This window comes from Podarcis melisellensis, assembly GCF_964234715.1.
Source record: "Podarcis melisellensis genome assembly, chromosome: 11".
Lineage (NCBI taxonomy): Eukaryota > Metazoa > Chordata > Lepidosauria > Squamata > Lacertidae > Podarcis > Podarcis melisellensis.
This window is the reverse complement of record NC_138543.1, coordinates 51,184,505-51,202,404: the sequence shown is the minus strand read 5'-3', so window position 1 is coordinate 51,202,404 and position 17,900 is coordinate 51,184,505. Positions and strand designations below refer to the sequence as shown.

The window sequence follows — 17,900 nt, the reverse complement described above, 5'->3', positions numbered from 1 at the left end:
AAGGAAATAAACAATTAACTGACTTTTAGAAGACATCTGAAGGCAGCCCTGTTTAGGGAAGTTTTTAGCGTTTGATGTTTTATTATGTTTTTAATATTCTGTTGGTTTCCCCAACCACTCTGGGCGGGGTATAAATTATTATTATTATTATTATTATTATTATTATTATTATTATTATTATTATTCTGGCTGAGGCTGATGGGAGATGGAATCCAATGATTCCTAAAGGGCCACTGTTTGGTGTGAAGGATGAGCAAAATGATTTCTCTCTCATATGCAAACACACAAGAGAGAGACAGCACATATAATTCCATAAAGTGGCTCATTTAGAGAGAAGCAGGTGATTGAAGGTGCGTCAAGCAGAGATATGCATCATATTCTCTGCTATGTGATGTGCTCCCCCCCTGAACTCACACACACCAGCTTTCCACCGCTTGAGCAAAGAATATGAATTTTGCATATCGTGGTCCTTATTCTGACGCTCAGCAGCTGGTGTCTGTAGCAGATTCACAGCTGCTGTAACAGGTACCTACTAGAATGGATCTTCCCCCTGGAAGAAGCTGAAAGAGCTCACTCCTGGCAGTGTGTCAGGACGTCACACTCTCTTCCTTTCTCCTCAGGATGCTTAAGTTCCTGGTGAAACCAATTACTTTCCAGTTATGCTAGACACAGAACACCTTGCTGCTTAAAATAATAAAGTGTGTGGTTGCGGGACGTGGGGGAGTACCCATTGATTTTTGTCTTCTCAGCTAGGAAAGGGGAAAATAGCTTGATAATACAGCTGATGTATTTAAAGCTGGGCCGAAATTTCTCAGGCAATAATTTTCTTACCATCCCCCCCCCCCCCGAGAATGTTCTTCTTCATGCTCTTCTTGAACTATGGGTGTATATTTCGATTGCCCCCATCCTAGAATATTTGGCAAAAATGCCCCTCCCCCCTCGTGCTGCTGCCCACTAACACGGAGGAAATTTTCTTTAACACAAACAAAACAAAAAAAACATTTTAAAACATTTTTAAAGGGCGTAGGATGTAAATCGGATCAGCCAAAGGTCTGCTTAAAAAAGAACAGTTTTTGCCTGGCACCTAAAGGTGTATAATGAAGGCACCAGGCCAACTTCTCTGGGGAGAGCATTCCACAGATGGGGAGCCCCTGTAGAAAAGGCCCCGTTCTCGTGTTGCCACCCTCCAGACCTCTCGAGGAGGAGGCACACGATGGAGGTCCTCAGAAGATGATCCTAGGGCCCGGGTAGGTTCATATGGGAAGAGGCAGTCCTTGAGGTATTGCGGTCCTGAGCCATTTAAATTTAGAAGTAATTGCTATCATTTAAGTAGAATTACCACAAATCTTCCTGCTCAGTCTGCTGTCCAAATGCTTCTATTGAAGTGCAATGTCAAGGCTGCTTCTCCTCCCCTTTATTTATCTTGAAACCAGACTTAAATCAGATAGTCCTTCAAAAAAAAATTTATTTTAATAGTCACCTTCGAATAGAGGAGTGCTTTCTAGAAAACAGAACTGGCAGCCACTCTATTATCCATTCATTGTGCCTGATAGAGTCAGATTTGGTTGTCTACCACTCTGCCACCTTTAAAAGCTTTTAAAATCGGCTGCCTCCCTTTGCCTCATGGAATGCTTCTGCCTTAGTAAGATGTGTGAAATTTCCTAGGGGGGAATGCACTTCTTATCAAACGCATGCATTGTGTTCTAAAAGGCCTATTAGGAAATTAAGAGGTGTGATATATCACAACTCCAAATAATGGGTTTTTAAGGTGGTTGCCCTGCCCCTCTGTCTGGAGTAGGGTAATTAGTATTCTTTTCTGTTATCTCCTAAGAACTTTATGATGCTACGGCATAGCTTGCAGCTCTGCCATTGATTCTGGGAGAGCCAAAGCAACATCTAAAATAGTATTGATTAAGAAAAGCCAAGACAGCGCAGAAAATACTGCACCCTCCCAAAGGAAATTGGCCTCAGTCCGGTGTGTAAGTCATGTTTGATGACCGCTGTATCTGTATGAATGCAAATGTGCAGCTCTGTTTTATAACAGATGCGTCCAATGTGAAGCAGACTCCTGCTGTCTACACGTTGCGTGTTGAGTCCCACAGTGCCACCCCAAAAAAATTCACACTTCACACGTCAATTTTTGGTTAATGTTTTTGGCATAATTTTGGCCACAACTTTTATTCAAATACAAAAAATGTGAGTGGTTGCTTAGGCATTGGTTATGACTATCTGTCCTTGCCCCCCAAGGACAGAGCTGGCACTTCCGGACACCACTGGAAGCCAGCGTGGGAAACAAGTATTGGGAGAGAAATGAGGCTGGGAATCAGACCAACACTTCTCACCCTCATGTTCCGGTGGGGCTTGCACGGCCCAAGTCCGGCACCACGGACAAGGACGAAAGAATGGCAAGCCCCTGGATTCCTTTAATGGAATTCCCTTTCCGCATCATTTGGAGGGATAGGCACTTACCCCTCCAAGCACCAATTTAACCAATGCCTAACCGCCAACCTTACAAGTTGTGACAATTTGCTACGCAGTAGGCAAAAACCAAATGGCAACAGGCAATCAGCCAAATGGCAAAATTCCTACCAGGCCCCCGCTCAAAGGCGGACGACCCCATGACAGGCATAACAAGGTCAAATGAACCCAAGAACCACCCTATAAAAGGGAGGGGGGCGGGTGATCCGATGCAAAACGGCCAAGAGGACGTCCTATCGTCTGGCTCCTATATTTATAGCCTCTGATCCCTCCTCCGAATTGGCAACACTCAAAAAATACCCAGCAACCCAGTTAACCCTTTACAGGTTTGGGTTCCACCAAATTTGCCTAGTCATGACAGTGGCCTGTTCCCCCAACCGCAACACGTGCTCTCTGCTAGGGAGAACACACTTTGTGATTCAGGCAGAGCTTAATTTGAGCCACAGTTTACTGAGCAATTGCGTGAATGGCTTTAGCCCATGGGTAGGTAAACTAAGGCCCAGGGCCGCATCCGGCCCAATCGCCTTCTAAATCCGGCCCATGGACAGTCCAGGAACCAGCATGTTTTTACATGAGTAGAATGTGTTCTTTTTATTTAAAATGCATCTCTGGGTTATTTGTGGGGCCTGCCTGGTGTTTTTAGAGTAGAAAGTGTGCTTTTATTTAAAATGCATCTCCGGGTTATTTGTGGGGCATAGGAATTCATTCATATATATATATTTCAAAATATAGCCCACCCCCTCTAAGGTCTGAGGGACAGTGGTCCGGCCCTCTGCTTAAAAAGTTTGCTGACCCCTCTTTAGCCGCTAAGATCTTCATTCCAGGCCCATCACTGGTGATGTTATCAGCTCTGAACATTGAGCCAGGGTCAGCGGCAGAGCATATGACCACCCTTCCCAGGGCGGGCACGCTCCCGAGGGGCTTGGGGCTCGGAGGGTGGCATCCCAGGTGTGGGATAGCCGCTCAGGTGCACTATTTCTGGGTTAGTGGAGTCTGTAACCTGAAGCGTATGTAACCCGAGGTACCACTGTACAGTGGTGCCTCACAAGACGAAATTAATCCGTTCCGCAAGTCTCTTCGTCTTGCTGTTTTTTTGTCTTGCGAAGCACGGCTATTAGCGGCTTAGCGGCTATTAACGGCTTAGCGGCTATTAACGGCTTAGCAGTTTTAAGAAAAAGGAAAAAAAACTCGCAGGAACTCACAAGACGTTTCGTCTTGCGAAGCAAGCCCATAGGGAAATTCGTCTAGCGAAGCGACGCAAAAACCGAAAAACCCTTTCGTCTTGCGCGTTTTTCGTTTTGCGAGGCATTCGTCTTGCGGGGCACCACTGTATATGGTTGGTATCGTGTAATCTGACATACGAGCAACTAACACAAGCATTGCACAACCAAAAGTGGGCTGAGAAACCTTCTGAGTTAAAATAGCAACCCAAGTAACATAAAGGAGCCCAAATTTATATGGAAACAACTCTGTGCTGTACAGTATCCATTCTTACTAAGGTGGAAATGGTCAGTTATGTAAGCAGTTGTGCTTTGTGGATATTCCCATAGGAGAATTGAAGTAGTTTATTTGACTGCTTGGACTTGAAATAAATTGTTTATTTTTATCCTTTGAGATTTGACATCTCAAGAATCTGCAGTTCGCTGCTTTCACAGGGAAGTGTTGGTGTTCCACTCCTTGCAGAACTAGGGCTTTCATTGACTCTGGTGGATCTGAACTACTAGATAAAACCATTCATTTAATCCTGTTTTATAGGATTGCATTTACGTTAGGTTTTTATAGGATTGTTGCTACTCTCTGGAAATGATAGTGCTTCAAGAGTGTTTTATAAGTTTGCTCTTCGGCTTATGGTGTGCATTTTAAAGCTATTTTTGAACATTTGCATTTTCATATAAGCATTATCTGCCTACAATTTTCTTTACAACCCTGGCTACTAAACCCACATTTAAAATAACCATTTCCAGAATTGAAATACGCAGTCTGTTCAGCCATAAGGGCACATTGTATCATCCTGCATAGAGCACAGCTGAGATTGTATCACACTACAAAATCTTAGGCAACACATATACAAAAACCTGAGTTTTATAATGAGCAAATAAATTACATGTGTGCCAAAGCTTATATTTATTTATGAACTAATCAACTTCCTACTGATAAAACTGGGTATGTTTGCAAAGTATTCACTGACACCTGCTATTAATTGGCTTTGAAGGAGCAGTAGAATTGTGACACGATTTTGTGCAGTCATTGGCAGGTGTCAATTGACCCCCAATTTAACTTGTAATCCTGACTGACCCTCCACTTTCCCTGATGTTATTATCCATCCAAGGTGGTGGAAACAGCATCGTTTTTATCACAGCAACTGATGCAAATATTTTGCTATTAAACATTAAAATTACTGTTTTGTTATCACTGAAATACACATGGTTTTAATGATTGACTGCATTCTAGCAGGATCCAGAACAAACTTGTCTGAAGTGCTGTTTGGTTCTTTCATTAGTCTCACATTTAGAAATAGACACTATAAACTTAAGCAGAAAGGCAGTCTGTCTCCTCATAGCGGGGAGGGCTAGCCAGGGTGGATCTACACACAGGAGGAAAAACAGTATAAATAAGTCAGAAATTAAATCGTTATAACAAAAGAAAAGAAAACACTATGGAATATCGGAAATATTTTTTTTTGCTCTCCAGCACCATCTGGTGCTGAAAGTTTATAATGCATTGAAAACATTTTTTGACTAATGTAGCCGAGTCCCAGTTGTCCTGTGTGTGCCTGCTAAGATCTGATGGGCATCTTTAAGGCCCCTCCAGCTCTTCCTCCTTGTGTTTCTTCATTTTGAAACCAGATGTTGACTGGATGACCTTTCAAACAGAGGAGTAGCCTCTGTAAAGTAGGGCACATTGTCACCACATTACAACCTGTAAAAGAAAGCCTCCTATGACCAAATAATCATCTATATGAACATAGCCCACCACATGAAAAGTAAAAACAGACCAGAACCTGGCATGAACATCTCATGGTTGTTTAGTTTTATATACAGAAAAGTACTTTATCTCCCTTTTTTTCGTGGAGAGGCATGCATGGAGAATCTATTTCAAGTCTCTGGTCTAATTGCCTCTGGTCTCTTTTTGGGGAATCCTGCAATGTGTTTAAGTTTTTACTCTGCTAACTATATGTTGGAGTTCTGCTCTGGATCAATATTGAGTAGAATTCCCATGATCATGAGCCCCAAACCGGAGTCTGAAGTGGCACCACCCTGACCCTTCAGCTGGCTTTAGCATGTTTGTATGATTTAGTTTTTAAAAAAGAGTACTTCTATTTTGATAAAAGTGCCAAAGGTGGCAGCACAAAATGGCTTCCATGGGCAATAAACAAACAAAATGGCAACAGTACTCTGTACGAGTGAGTACTGTCAAATAAATGTGTGTGTATACGTGTGTGTGTGTGTGTGTAGGTGAGTATTGTGTATAATATAACTTGATGTATAAAACCTCTTCTACAAAAATAAAATCAGCTTTAACATTTTTGTTTTACAGAGCATCAAAGTGAGCTGGCTACCCCCGCCTCCTGGCACACAAAATGGATTTATCACTGGCTACAAAATACGACACAGGAAGACAGCCCGCAGGGGTGAGATAGAAACATTGGAGCCAAACAACCTCTGGTACCTGTTCACAGGTCAGTGTTTACACGGTTGCGGCCTTACAGTGTTGTTGATGAAGGAAATGTTTCGGGAATAAAACGCACTTTCCATTCGAATGGGATGTCATTCCCCTTGCATTTAGCTGACGCTTATTGGACTGCACAGCAACAACCCTCATACATTTTTACTTTGTTTCCTCCTTAATGGCTTTATCCTATGTGTGTGCCTCTCCATTTTCCTCCGCTTAATGAGATTGAAACACAATTCCCCATTCTGCCTAGCAGTTTCTATCCTAAATTAGTTTCCATGAATGCCAACTCAAATATGAAACCAAAAGCTGTCATGCTGCTACCGGGGTATTTCTTTATTCTTCATAAACAAACCAAAATGTCCATTTTTTTATGACAGGTTGGATATGCAAGGATTCTCTCTTGCGTTTTTACAGTGGTGCAACATCTCTCTGGCCCATTTTGTATGGATTGCTAAGCCAAACCGTGGCTTAGCACAAATAAGTAAGCATGTGGGCTCCCAGACAGGAGATTTTAGGGACTTTGCTTCTCCTTGATCTTTCTTCTGCTGCTGCTGCACCATGCTGAGTTATGATACGATATGATACGATAATCTTTATTGTCATTGTCCCATACAGAACAACGAAATTGAAAAATTCTACATTCAAAAACCAACAAGCCTGCTATCCCAGCTATCCCAGCCTAGTTAACCCCCTAAAAACTTTGATAATTAAATGCAATATACTCCCATAGAGACTACCTTACACTGCGTTTAAAACCAAAATTTGGATAGAAACTGTTTCTCAGGCGGCTGGTCCTAGTCTTTATAACCCTGTACCTTCTTCCAGAAGGCAGAAGCTGAGAGAGATCATTTCCAGGGTGTGTACTGTCCTGCACTATCTCTGCAGCTTTCTTATGACATCTGGAAGCGTAGATTTGATCCAAGGTGGGAAGAGTGCACCCAATTATTCTCTCCGCAGTCTTTACAACCCTGGACAGCTTTGTTTTTCCCCTGACTGTGCAGCTCCCAATCCACACACACAGACCATAAGTTAATACACTCTCAACAGTACAATGGTAAAATGCCATCAACAGGTCCTTTGAGATATTATTTTTCCAGAGGATTCTCAGAAAATATAACCTCTGCTGTGTTCTCTTCATCAGGTCTTTACTGTTTTCAACTGTTTTCAATGTTCAACCATGGTTGGGCGTTGTCTGTCATCTGAACCCATGCTCATTGTTTAGCTATATCCAGAAAATGAAGTGACATAGTGCAGCAATTGTGAATGGCAACTATGCAGTCTTAGACGATAAAATAAAGAGGTGGACTCTTGTTTCTCTGGTCCTTGTTTTGGCTCTGTTCCTGTTAAACCACCCGAGTTTGCTATTAGAGGGGATCCTGGTACTGTTAATGGCACTACTAGGCAGGGAGGGATAGAGGAAGTGGAAAAAAGAGCGCCTTATGTGGTTGTTGATTTGATATTTCATCCGAAAGGTCAACTCTGCCACTTCTGCAATAGGACTCTGGTAGTTTCTCCTCCACTTATGGGAAGTTTTCCTTCAGCTTCCACATCTAGAGGATGTTGGGGGCCATATGATCCCGTCCCAAGCGCCTTACCAAGACATGATACAAATTAGAACAGAATTAGAAAGGTCCAGGAATAAAAAAGAAAGAAAAATGCCCCTTCATTTTCTAAAGAATAATTCCATGTGTGGTTGTTGGAAGAAAACATGCTTTTATTCCTTTTGGCAAGCTGTAAAGTAGGCGATAATCTGGTATGAAGTAGAACAAATGTACCTTCTAAACGTTGTTTAGAAGAGAACATTCTGCTGAGAAGCTCCTTGTGCAGAGCTGGTGTGGTTGCGTAACGATGCACCAATGAAATTTCCCTCTTCTGCATAACTCTCAGTGATATTTAAGAGCTGTCAGTGTGGTTGTTATGAGATCGATTTAATTTTGATTGGTTTGGATAGGGGTAGCCTGTGTATGGAACGGAAGGCTAAAATTACAGCTATATAAAGATATAGGAGCAGCTTGCACCAAAAGCCGATGGGGGAGACATTATCTGATGATATGCCTAAGACTTCTAGTGCGCTGGCAAAATCTGCCCTCCAATTTCTTGCAAGCGTTTTCCCCCTGCAATAGAGACTTCTATTTTTCCATCTCAGAGCCAAAACAAGGACCAGAGAATTTCTTTAGAGCAGGGATAAGGAACCTGTGATCCTCCAGCTGCTTCTGAATTGCAATTCCCATCATCCCTGACTATTGATGGGACTAGCAGTCCAACAACAACTGGAGGGCGACACTGAGGTGGCCAAGGAGGATGTGCATCTTTGGCTTTCCAGGAAAAATTTCACCAGCACTCAGTCCCCTTTCTGGCTGCCCATGCTTCCTGTTCTGGAAAGGTGGCTTATACTGAATCAGACTCTTGGTCCATCTAGCTCAGTTTGTCTACACTGACTGGCAGCAGCTCCCCAAGGTTTCAGGAAGCAGATTCCAAGCCCTAGCGGGAGATGCTGGGGCCTTCTCCAAGTAAGGCAAAGGCTGTACCAATGAGCTATAGACCTTCTCTACATAGGAGGAGGTCTTCCCCTGGGCTATAATTGGATCCTGAGAGCTATAGTGAGAGAACGGTGCTGAGAGTTGTTAGAAGACACCTATTCTGGTTACACAGCTACCATACCCAGAGTTCCCTGAGAGGAGGGATTGATTGTCAAACCACTCTGGGAATTGTAGCTGTGTAAGGGCACCCTTAGCAAACTACGCTTCCCATAATTCTTTGGGTGAAGTGGTACATTAGTAATTTATATATATGGTGTTTATGTGGCTCTTCACTTCACTGGGTCTACTCTGAGCAGGTCTAGCATTGGATACAATTCTGGGACGTGGGTAGCACTGTGGTCTAAGCCACTGAGCCTCTTGGGCTTGCCGATCAGAAGGTTGGCGGTTCGAATCTGCCCGACGGGGTGAGCTCCCATTGCTCTGTCCCAGCTCCTGCCAACCTAGCAGTTCGAAAGCATGCCAGTGCAAGTAGATAAATAGGTACTGCTGTGGCAGGAAGGTAAACGGCATTTCCGTGCGCTCTGGTTTCCATCACGGTGTTCCGTTGCACCAGAAGCAGTTTAGTCCTGTTGGCCACATGACCCGGAAATCTGTCTGTGGACAAACGCTGGCTCCCTCAGGCTGAAAGCGAGATGAGCGCCGCAACCCCATAGTTACCTTTGATTGGACTTAACTATCCAGGGGTCCTTTACCTTTCTTACCTTTACAACCCTTTTCTCTTTTATTGTTTCTTTGGAAGCTTGAAGTTTTTAAATTTTTTTGCTGTCCTGCAGTTTTGTATTTATTGGCCCAATTTTATTTCTGTTCCCAGTTTTCTGTTTCCTGATATTTTATGATGCATTGCAATTTGGTTCTTTCCGTTTTTGGCCATACATCACTTTAGAAATATATATTGAAAGGTGAAATAAAAATCTTGTAAATAAACCAAGGGTGCAGGGTATCTGTTGCAATTTGTCAGCCCGCATATAAAGTGAGCTGTTCAAGAACTTTCAAGGAAGGCTGTAGAAATTCATTTTTAAGTAGGCCAAATGGAAAGGAAGCAAACACATCTTTCATTGCTGCTGTTTAGTTGCGTATTACAGAATTTCCAAAGGAGCTGGAAATCATGCAGCTTTTAAAGAGATGATTTAAATATCCAAGCAGCAAGACTTTATGTCTCCTTAAAAGCTTCTGCTGGTGAAGGCAGGTGTTTCTGCCCACTAATGAGGACAGCTGCAATAGCAAAGAAATTCAGAGCTACAACAAGGACTCTAAATCAAGACGATTGATTTTATTGTAAGATTTGCCATCAGCTAAAATTTAAAAGTGTTGTTTTTTAATTTTGAACATTCTTCCCCAGAGGAACTTTGCAATTAAATGTGACTGTTTATCTTTATGCTTCATGGTCAGTATGAGATACACAAAATGATAAAAAAGCATATATTGCTGTCGCAGGGAACAAAGGCGCAGCGCACAGTTAGCACCAGCATGATGCTTCTCTAATAGAGCCTAGCCATAGAGTGGAAGGCATTAGCTGTGCCAGGATTCACACTGGTTCAGATTCATTCACACTTCTGTTAGGAACACTGCATGGTGCAATCAGTAAGACTATGCTTTGCCAAGGCACAAGGCAGGTGGCACCTCTAGAACTGCAGGTAGGTGTTGTGGTTAGATTGTCAAGCTAGGACTTGGGAAACCAGAGTTCACTGGGTGAATTTGAGCCAGTAACTGCCTCTCAGCCTCAGCTCCCTCACATGGGGACGCAGGTGGCACTGTGGTCTAAACCACAGAGCCTCTTGGGCTTGCCGATCGGAAGGTCGGTGGTTCAAATCCCCACAATGGGGTGAGCTCCCGTTGCTTGGTCCCAGTTCCTGCCAACCTAGCAGTTTGAAAGCACACCAGTGCAAGTAGATAAATAGGTACCACTGTGGTGGGAAGGTAAATGGTGTTTCTGTGCACTCTGGTTTCTGTTCCATTGCACCAGAAGTGGTTTAGTCCTGCTGGCCACATGACCTGGAAAGCTGTCTGTGGACAAACGCTGGCTCCCTTGGCCTGAAAGTGAGTCACCTTTGACTTTACCTTACCTCACATGGTTGTTGTAGGGATTAATTGCAGAGGGAGAGAACCAGTGGCATGCGGTCGCAATCTGGTGCCTGTGGCCCCAACGGCTCTCCTACGGAAAATTTCACCATACGCCACTTGCGAGAACTGTGTACACCACCTTGAATTCCTTGGTGGGCTGTGAATGAAACAAATAAACAAAGCTCCTTTTGGGTGTACATGGCCTTTGTAGATTGTGGCTCATCAAATCCTGCTAATATTAACTGAGCTTTTTGTATGTCTTGATTTGTATCATACGCAGGTCTTGACAAAGGCAGCCAGTACAGTTTCCAAGTTGCAGCTATGACAGTGAATGGGACAGGACCCTCCTCCGACTGGTATACTGCAGAAACTCCAGAGAGCGATCTTGATGGTAATTGTATTTTTTTCACAGCCATTATAACTGCCTTTTTGCTCATTCTGATGGTTGCCTTGTCCTTCAGCTAAGGTTCATAGAATCCTAGAATCATAGAGTTGGAAGAGACCACAAGGGCCATCGAGTCCAACCCCCTGCCAAGCAGGAAACACCATCAGAGCACTCCTGACATATGGTTGTCAAGCCTTTGCTTAAAGACCTCCAAAGAAGGAGACTCCACCACACTCCTTGGCAGCAAATTCCACTGTTGAACAGCTCTTACTGTCAGGAAGTTCTTCCTAATGTTTAGGTGGAATCTTCTTTCTTGTAGTTTGGATCCATTGCTCCGTGTCTGCTTCTCTGGAGCAGCAGAAAACAACCTTTCTCCCTCCCCTATGTGACATCCTTTTATATATTTGAACATAGCTATCATATCACCCCTTAACCTCCTCTTCTCCAGACTAAACATGCCCAGCTCCCTTAGCCGTTCCTCATAAGGCATCGTTTCCAGGCCTTTGACCATTTTGGTTGCCCTCCTCTGGACACGTTCCAGTTTGTCAGTGTCCTTCTTGAACTGTGGTGCCCAGAACTGGACACAGTACTCCAGGTGAGGTCTGACCAGAGCAGAATACAGTGGCACTATTACTTCCCTTGATCTAGATGCTATACTCCTATTGATGCAGCCCAGAATTGCATTGGCTTTTTTAGCTGCCGTGTCACACTGTTGGCTCATGTCATGTTTGTGGTCAACCAAGACTCCTAGATCCTTTTCACATGTACTGATCTCAAGCCAGGTGTCACCCATCTTGTATTTGTGCCTCTCAATTTTTTTGCAGTGGAGGTCAGGAGCATTCAGCTTCCAGACCCATTGGAGCTGTTGTCTGAGTGCTTTCTCTCAGCAGAAGGTTTTTACTGGCTGCATGCTGTTAAAATTCTCCCTGTGTATGGACAAGTGAAGCAGAAGTGAGAAAAGAAAGGCAGCTTCATTTCTCTCAAACTATGCTCCTAGCACCTGTGTTTAATTTTAACTTCTTTCCCAGCTGTTGCTGTTGCAACTTTTGCCAAAATTGTAATATTGGGTGGTTACTGAAAGCCAGGTTTGTTTTTAACCGTACTGCTTATTCTTCCATGATACAATTCCTCTGGGGGGTTATCAAAAGAACTGATCTATTTGTGGCAGGCCCAATGGTCTATCTACTATCAAAATAATATGCAGAAGTTCTCTGGGACCTTGGTCTTCCCTTGCTCTGAAACACTTGAGCAGCCAGTTCTGGACACTTGGATCCGGGATTTCCATTGCCCCTGAAAAACTTATACGAATGCCATGATGGTGATGACCATTCCTCATTGGATCTGTAGCCTTCCAGTCCCCAACTCCTATCACTCCCAGCCAGCATGGCCAAGGGCCTGGGATGATGGGAGCTGCACCCCAACACTTGGGAAGGCCACAGTATCCCTGCCCCTCTGGTACAGTTTTCAAATATGGATGTTTCATTCAGCTGTCATAGCTGATTGGTCAATGATAGAGCCATTCATGGCCCCATATGCAGCAGACATTTAAAAGGGTATCATGCCACTTTCAATAATCACGCCTCTCCCCAAGGAATCCTAGTTTGTCAAGGGTGCTGAGAGTTGTTTTAGGATACCCCAATTCCCCTCACAAAGCTGCAATAATTGGTTTAACCCTCAATCCCTCTTCCCAATGAATTCAGTTGATCTGTGAGGGAACTGGGGTCTTCTAAGTACTCTCAACACTCTTTACAAAGTAGAGTTCCCAGGATTCTTTGGAGGAAGCCACGACTGTTTATGATACTCCTTTAAATGTATAGCTCAGATGGGAGCCATGTAGGGATATGAGATCCTTTCCCTCAGGCTGGTGTTTTTTTTGGGGGGGGATGGGGGTTGGAATTGGGATTTTGCAACTGAAACTCCAATAACCTGTTTCCTGCTTGGCAGGGGGTTGGACTCGATGGCCCTTGTGGTCTCTTCCAACTCTATGATTCTATGAACCATCTCACTGCTGAGAACAGCACCCTGCGCCATACTTGGTTTTAAACCTCTTTCCATTTGTTCACACTGCAGAAGCAAGCACAAGGGCACAAAAACATTTAGAGCCAAGTCTGTACCTTGAATCACTGACCCAGTTCTGTACCCCAGCGCAGACCCAGTCTAAATTGCTTCAGAACACACACACACCGTCTGGCTTTTTAAACAACCATCACCTTTCAGCTTCATGTTTTGCGCTCTAGCCAACTCTTGGGATGGCTCCTTTGGCGGGATCTGCAAGGTTAGAGACATGCAAGGATCAGCTAAATTCCTTTGGTGCTGCTGTGCGGATGGTTAACTGCAATTCCCTCTCTGCTCTTTTGCTGTAGAAGTTCCTTCACCGGATGTTTTGCATCTGCAGTAACACACACACACAAAATGAAGAGTGTCTTGAAGAAACTCCCTTAACTCCCTATGGATTGCCCATTTAATTAGTGTGTTTTGTTAAAGCGATTAGAAATCCAAACACTGCTGCTGATCCAATGTTCCCTGGAAAGCCAGAATAGTCTTTCTGACAGCTGGGAGCATTTTAAATATTTATTTTGAGCATAAAGCATTATGCTTTTTTCTCTGAGGGGGGTGGAAACCACTGGATGCTCAATTTCCCTCCAAAACATCCGACTCAAACAGTTTAAGTAATGATGTTGGGGATCCTGGATCAGTCTTGTATAGGAATATTCTGGAGGAATATATTTATGTGTATTTTGGGGCTGCTGTTTAACTTCCTTTCTAGACAAGAGCAGACCTCCTCCATTTCTGCACTAGGTTCACCCTCCATTCAGTTCTTACCTTGAAGAATTCCTGGAATTAATTCTAGAACTGGATAATGCCCAGTTTGCTCCAATTTTCCAATTCATTTGCATTCATCTTCCCCTCTATATTACCATTGCGTCTGTGTGCATTGATGAAACACTGGACTCTTAATGCAACTGTATGTACGATTGCACTTGACACAGTGTTTTATACTGATGAACCTGTGCTCTCCTGAGCACTGATAACCATGTAGGAAGCTGCCTTTGGCTGAATCAGACCATTGGTACATCTTCTTCAATATTGTCTACAATGACTGGCAATGGCTCTTTGGGGTTTCAGATACAGATCTCTCTTCGACATACATGGAGATGGAACCTGGGTCCTGGAACTGTTAAGAACTGGAAGCAGTGGCACCCTGTGCTGTCTATATACAAAATTGGTGCAAAAATAGTGGTACCAAATAATGTGGTATTTCAAAATCTAGAATAAATTTGAAGGAGGGAAACTTTAGAAGCAATTTTTTCCCCTCTTGAAGGATTGAGGCATATGATCTCCCTACTCATAGTTGGACACACACACACATATTCCTTTCAGGTTGGATCGTTGTCACACTGACTGGTAGAATCCTTTGCCCCAGGTTGCTCCTTAGGTGAACTTCTGTCAGTGTAGAAATATCCAGGACAGGAGTAACAAATATGGTGCCCTCCATATCTTGCTGGACTCCAACCCCCATCAACCCCAATGGCCAGGTATAATGGGAGATGGAGTCCAGTAATATTTGGAGGGCACAACATTGGCTGTCCCTGATATAGGAATATGCATAGATACAAATTTCATGTCTGTGTGTCTGGGTAGACCAAATAAAGCCCTCTGCACAGGAAAAAGGCTGAAGCAGGTGATATTGCTGAAATTCAAAGTTCATTTGATCAGAATTCCAATTTGCCTCCCTCCTACAGGTAAATTATGAATCGAACACTACTTCTCTTTAAATTCTTCCTCAGCTTTCAGTGGGGAAAACCAACATCCATGCAGAAAACATCTGCTACCGGTTAACTATCCCATATCCCATCAAGTTTTGCTTTTAAGCTATACCTGTACCCTTCCTATGTTTTCATTCTCTCCCTTTATTCACCCCTCCCCTTGTGATTGTACACCTATGAGGACACATGCATGTGCTATTCAGTGCCTGATATAAAGTTGTCCTTGAAGAGCAATGAAGGATTATGAAAAATAGTAAAGTATCCTGAACATTTTGATGTGCCTCATTTTAATCCCTGCCCTTGAAGCGCAACATCCCACCCCTTTATGCCTGCTGCGTTTGAATATGTTCCTAATGATGTCCAGCATTCCAAAACAGCTTGCTTTATTTTAACAGTAAGAAAATGTATTGCATTTCAAATATGTGCTCACAGTGGTCCGGGAGATACTTAATGGTGTCGTGTTTGTTTGTTTCTTTGTCTGCTCTTCCTTAAATGAAGCATCATTCAAGAATAGATTGACTTTGAGACTGTGGAGATTGTGAAGCCCTTGCAAATGTTGCTGTGTGCATTATGCGACCTCTAACATTCTCATAAGACTTTCCAGTGGATCCAGCAGTTCCTCAGAAGAATTTTATTCTGCCCCCAAAATTCACTGCAAAGCCTATAAACTACCAAGGGCACGGACGGCAGAATCAATGACAGCGCCGCTGAAAAGTATTAATCCCATCAGTTTTTTACTGCCTCCCCTCCGCCACCTGTCACCCAACGTTTATAGTGGGAATACTTCACAATCAAAGGAGGCCCTTTTCTCGGAGTTTGCACCAGCATTTTGCTTCTGAGTCCTTTTACCTCTTCCATATGGCTAAAATATGACAGGCCTCCTCATGGGGGGAAAAGATTGCAACTTGTTTCTTCCGCTCTCAAAGGGACAAGCTGCTTTCCTGCTCTTCTGAGGAGACTTGTGGTATGGTAGCTCCTAGGCAAACCTCCAGCAAAAGGGCTTGCTTTCACCTCCAAAGGGTTTTTAAAACACCCACCCACACCATTAGACTGGATAACCATCTCATTCCTGGCTTGCACGTAATAAAATGCAAACGAATGCATTGTTAATAGAATGCTGTCGGTATATCATTATTTTCCTAGACAGATATCTTACCCCACCCCCAAGTGCTTTAGTATTAATCAGAGGAGGCAGGGTGAGTGAAGGAAAAATGAAAATATGCATGGTTGCGATAATGAATGCCACAAACCTAGACTGTCGCCACGTAATGTTAGAAGCACTGACTTATTTAATACTGCTTAAGTTGCTAGTCAATTGTCTGCTTACTGGCTTTCCTGAGCTTGCTTGCTGTTCACTATTATGAAATGTTTTTCTGTGAGTAATATATGCACACACAGAGAGAGAATGAGAGTGACTTCCACGTACTGTATTTAATTTACTGAACTTACTAGTTTTGTCCTCCGCCATCTTTCCATAAAGGATAATTCTTGCTTCCCCGCTTGTCTGACTCTTCAAAGAATAATAATTCAATGACAGGAAGGCGAAAGCATAGTTTGGAGATGACTGCATCTGTTGAATGGCACAGTTAGACACCTTGTGCTTGGCGGTGGAAAAAAATCAGTTGTGCGTTTAAAGACGATAACCCAGCCTAGATATTTTACAAGCTGTATATTTTAATGACTTGCATGCTACTTCTGCATGTGACAAGGATGTGATACTTTGCTTCTTTCCAGAAACAATGACAGGTCAGCCTGAAGTGTGCTCTTGCCGCCGATCAAACGCAGACGGTGGCACTGCTAACAGCATCTTCCTTTGACTCCTAGAATCTCAGGTTCCTGACCAGCCAAGCTCTCTTCATGTGAGGCCTTTGTCAACCAGCATTGTAATGAGCTGGACGCCACCACTGAACCCAAACATCGTTGTGCGTGGATACATTATTGGCTACGGAGTGGGGAGCCCATACGCCGAGACGGTGCGAGTGGACAGCAAGCAGCGCTACTATTCCATTGAACACTTGGGTAGGTGGGATTTCCACTCCAGGAAACGCTTAGAAGCTTGGGGAGGGGGCGAAATGTGTTTCTAGGCCTTCTAGTCAACCTGTCTATTCCAGGCCATAAATGCAGAGTATCCCCAGGCAATGCTGGGGTTCCCCCCAAAAAACTGTGGATTAAGAATCCTGGATTTGTAGCCTTGTGATGGATATACTACAGTTCCTTTGGTGGAAGCCATGTGCATTAAATGTATTGCGTGGACACAACCTAGGTCAAAAAGATCCTGCCACCCTTCGAGGCAATGAGTTCTGTTAGCAAATAGATGGCTCCGACCTGGTGGAACGCTCTGTCACAAGAGACTAGGGCCCTGCGGGACTTGATATCTTTCCGCAGGGCCTGCAAGACAGAGCTGTTCCACCAGGCCTTTGGCCAGGGCACAACCTGACTCCCTCCCTCGGCAATCTTCACGGAGCTGTGGCCCAATGGTGGCCAGTGGCTTGAATTTAATTAATTTTATAATGAATGATTTTAGAATGTTGTTTGTGCTGTACTTTTGTACTGTTTTATTGTTGTTAGCCGCCCTGAGCCCGGCTTCGGCTGGGGAGGGCGGGATATAAATAAAAAAAAATTTTTATTTATTATTATTATTATTATTATTATTATTATTATTATTATTATTATACAGTGATCGCTCGGGTTGCGAACGTGATCCGTGAGGGAGGCACGTTCGCTACCCGCAGCATTCACAACCCATGACCCACACGTCTGTCCACATGCAGGTCACAATTTGGTGCTTCTGCGCATGCACAAAGCGCGATTTAGCGCTTCTGCGCATGTGCAAGCGCCGAAACCCAGAAGTAACTGTTCTGGTACTTCCGAGTTTGGCACAGTGTGCAACCTGAAATCACGCAACCCGAAGTGTCTGTAACCCAAGGTATGACTGTATTAACATTCAACTGAATTATTATTATTATTATTATTATTTATTTATTTATTTATTTA

General features: G+C 43.6%; 1 protein-coding gene across 2 annotated transcripts in view; it reads left to right on the top strand.

The window, feature by feature from the left end:
* Positions 1–17,900, top strand: part of DCC (DCC netrin 1 receptor) — a 934,061-nt gene that overhangs the window by 772,356 nt on the left and 143,805 nt on the right. For both annotated transcript variants that reach the window (XM_081929563.1, XM_081929562.1), the window contains exons 13-15: positions 6,016–6,157; positions 11,035–11,145; positions 16,731–16,925. In XM_081929563.1, coding sequence (XP_081785689.1) covers positions 6,016–6,157; positions 11,035–11,145; positions 16,731–16,925 — 448 coding nt within the window. The remainder of the gene's footprint in view (positions 1–6,015; positions 6,158–11,034; positions 11,146–16,730; positions 16,926–17,900) is intronic.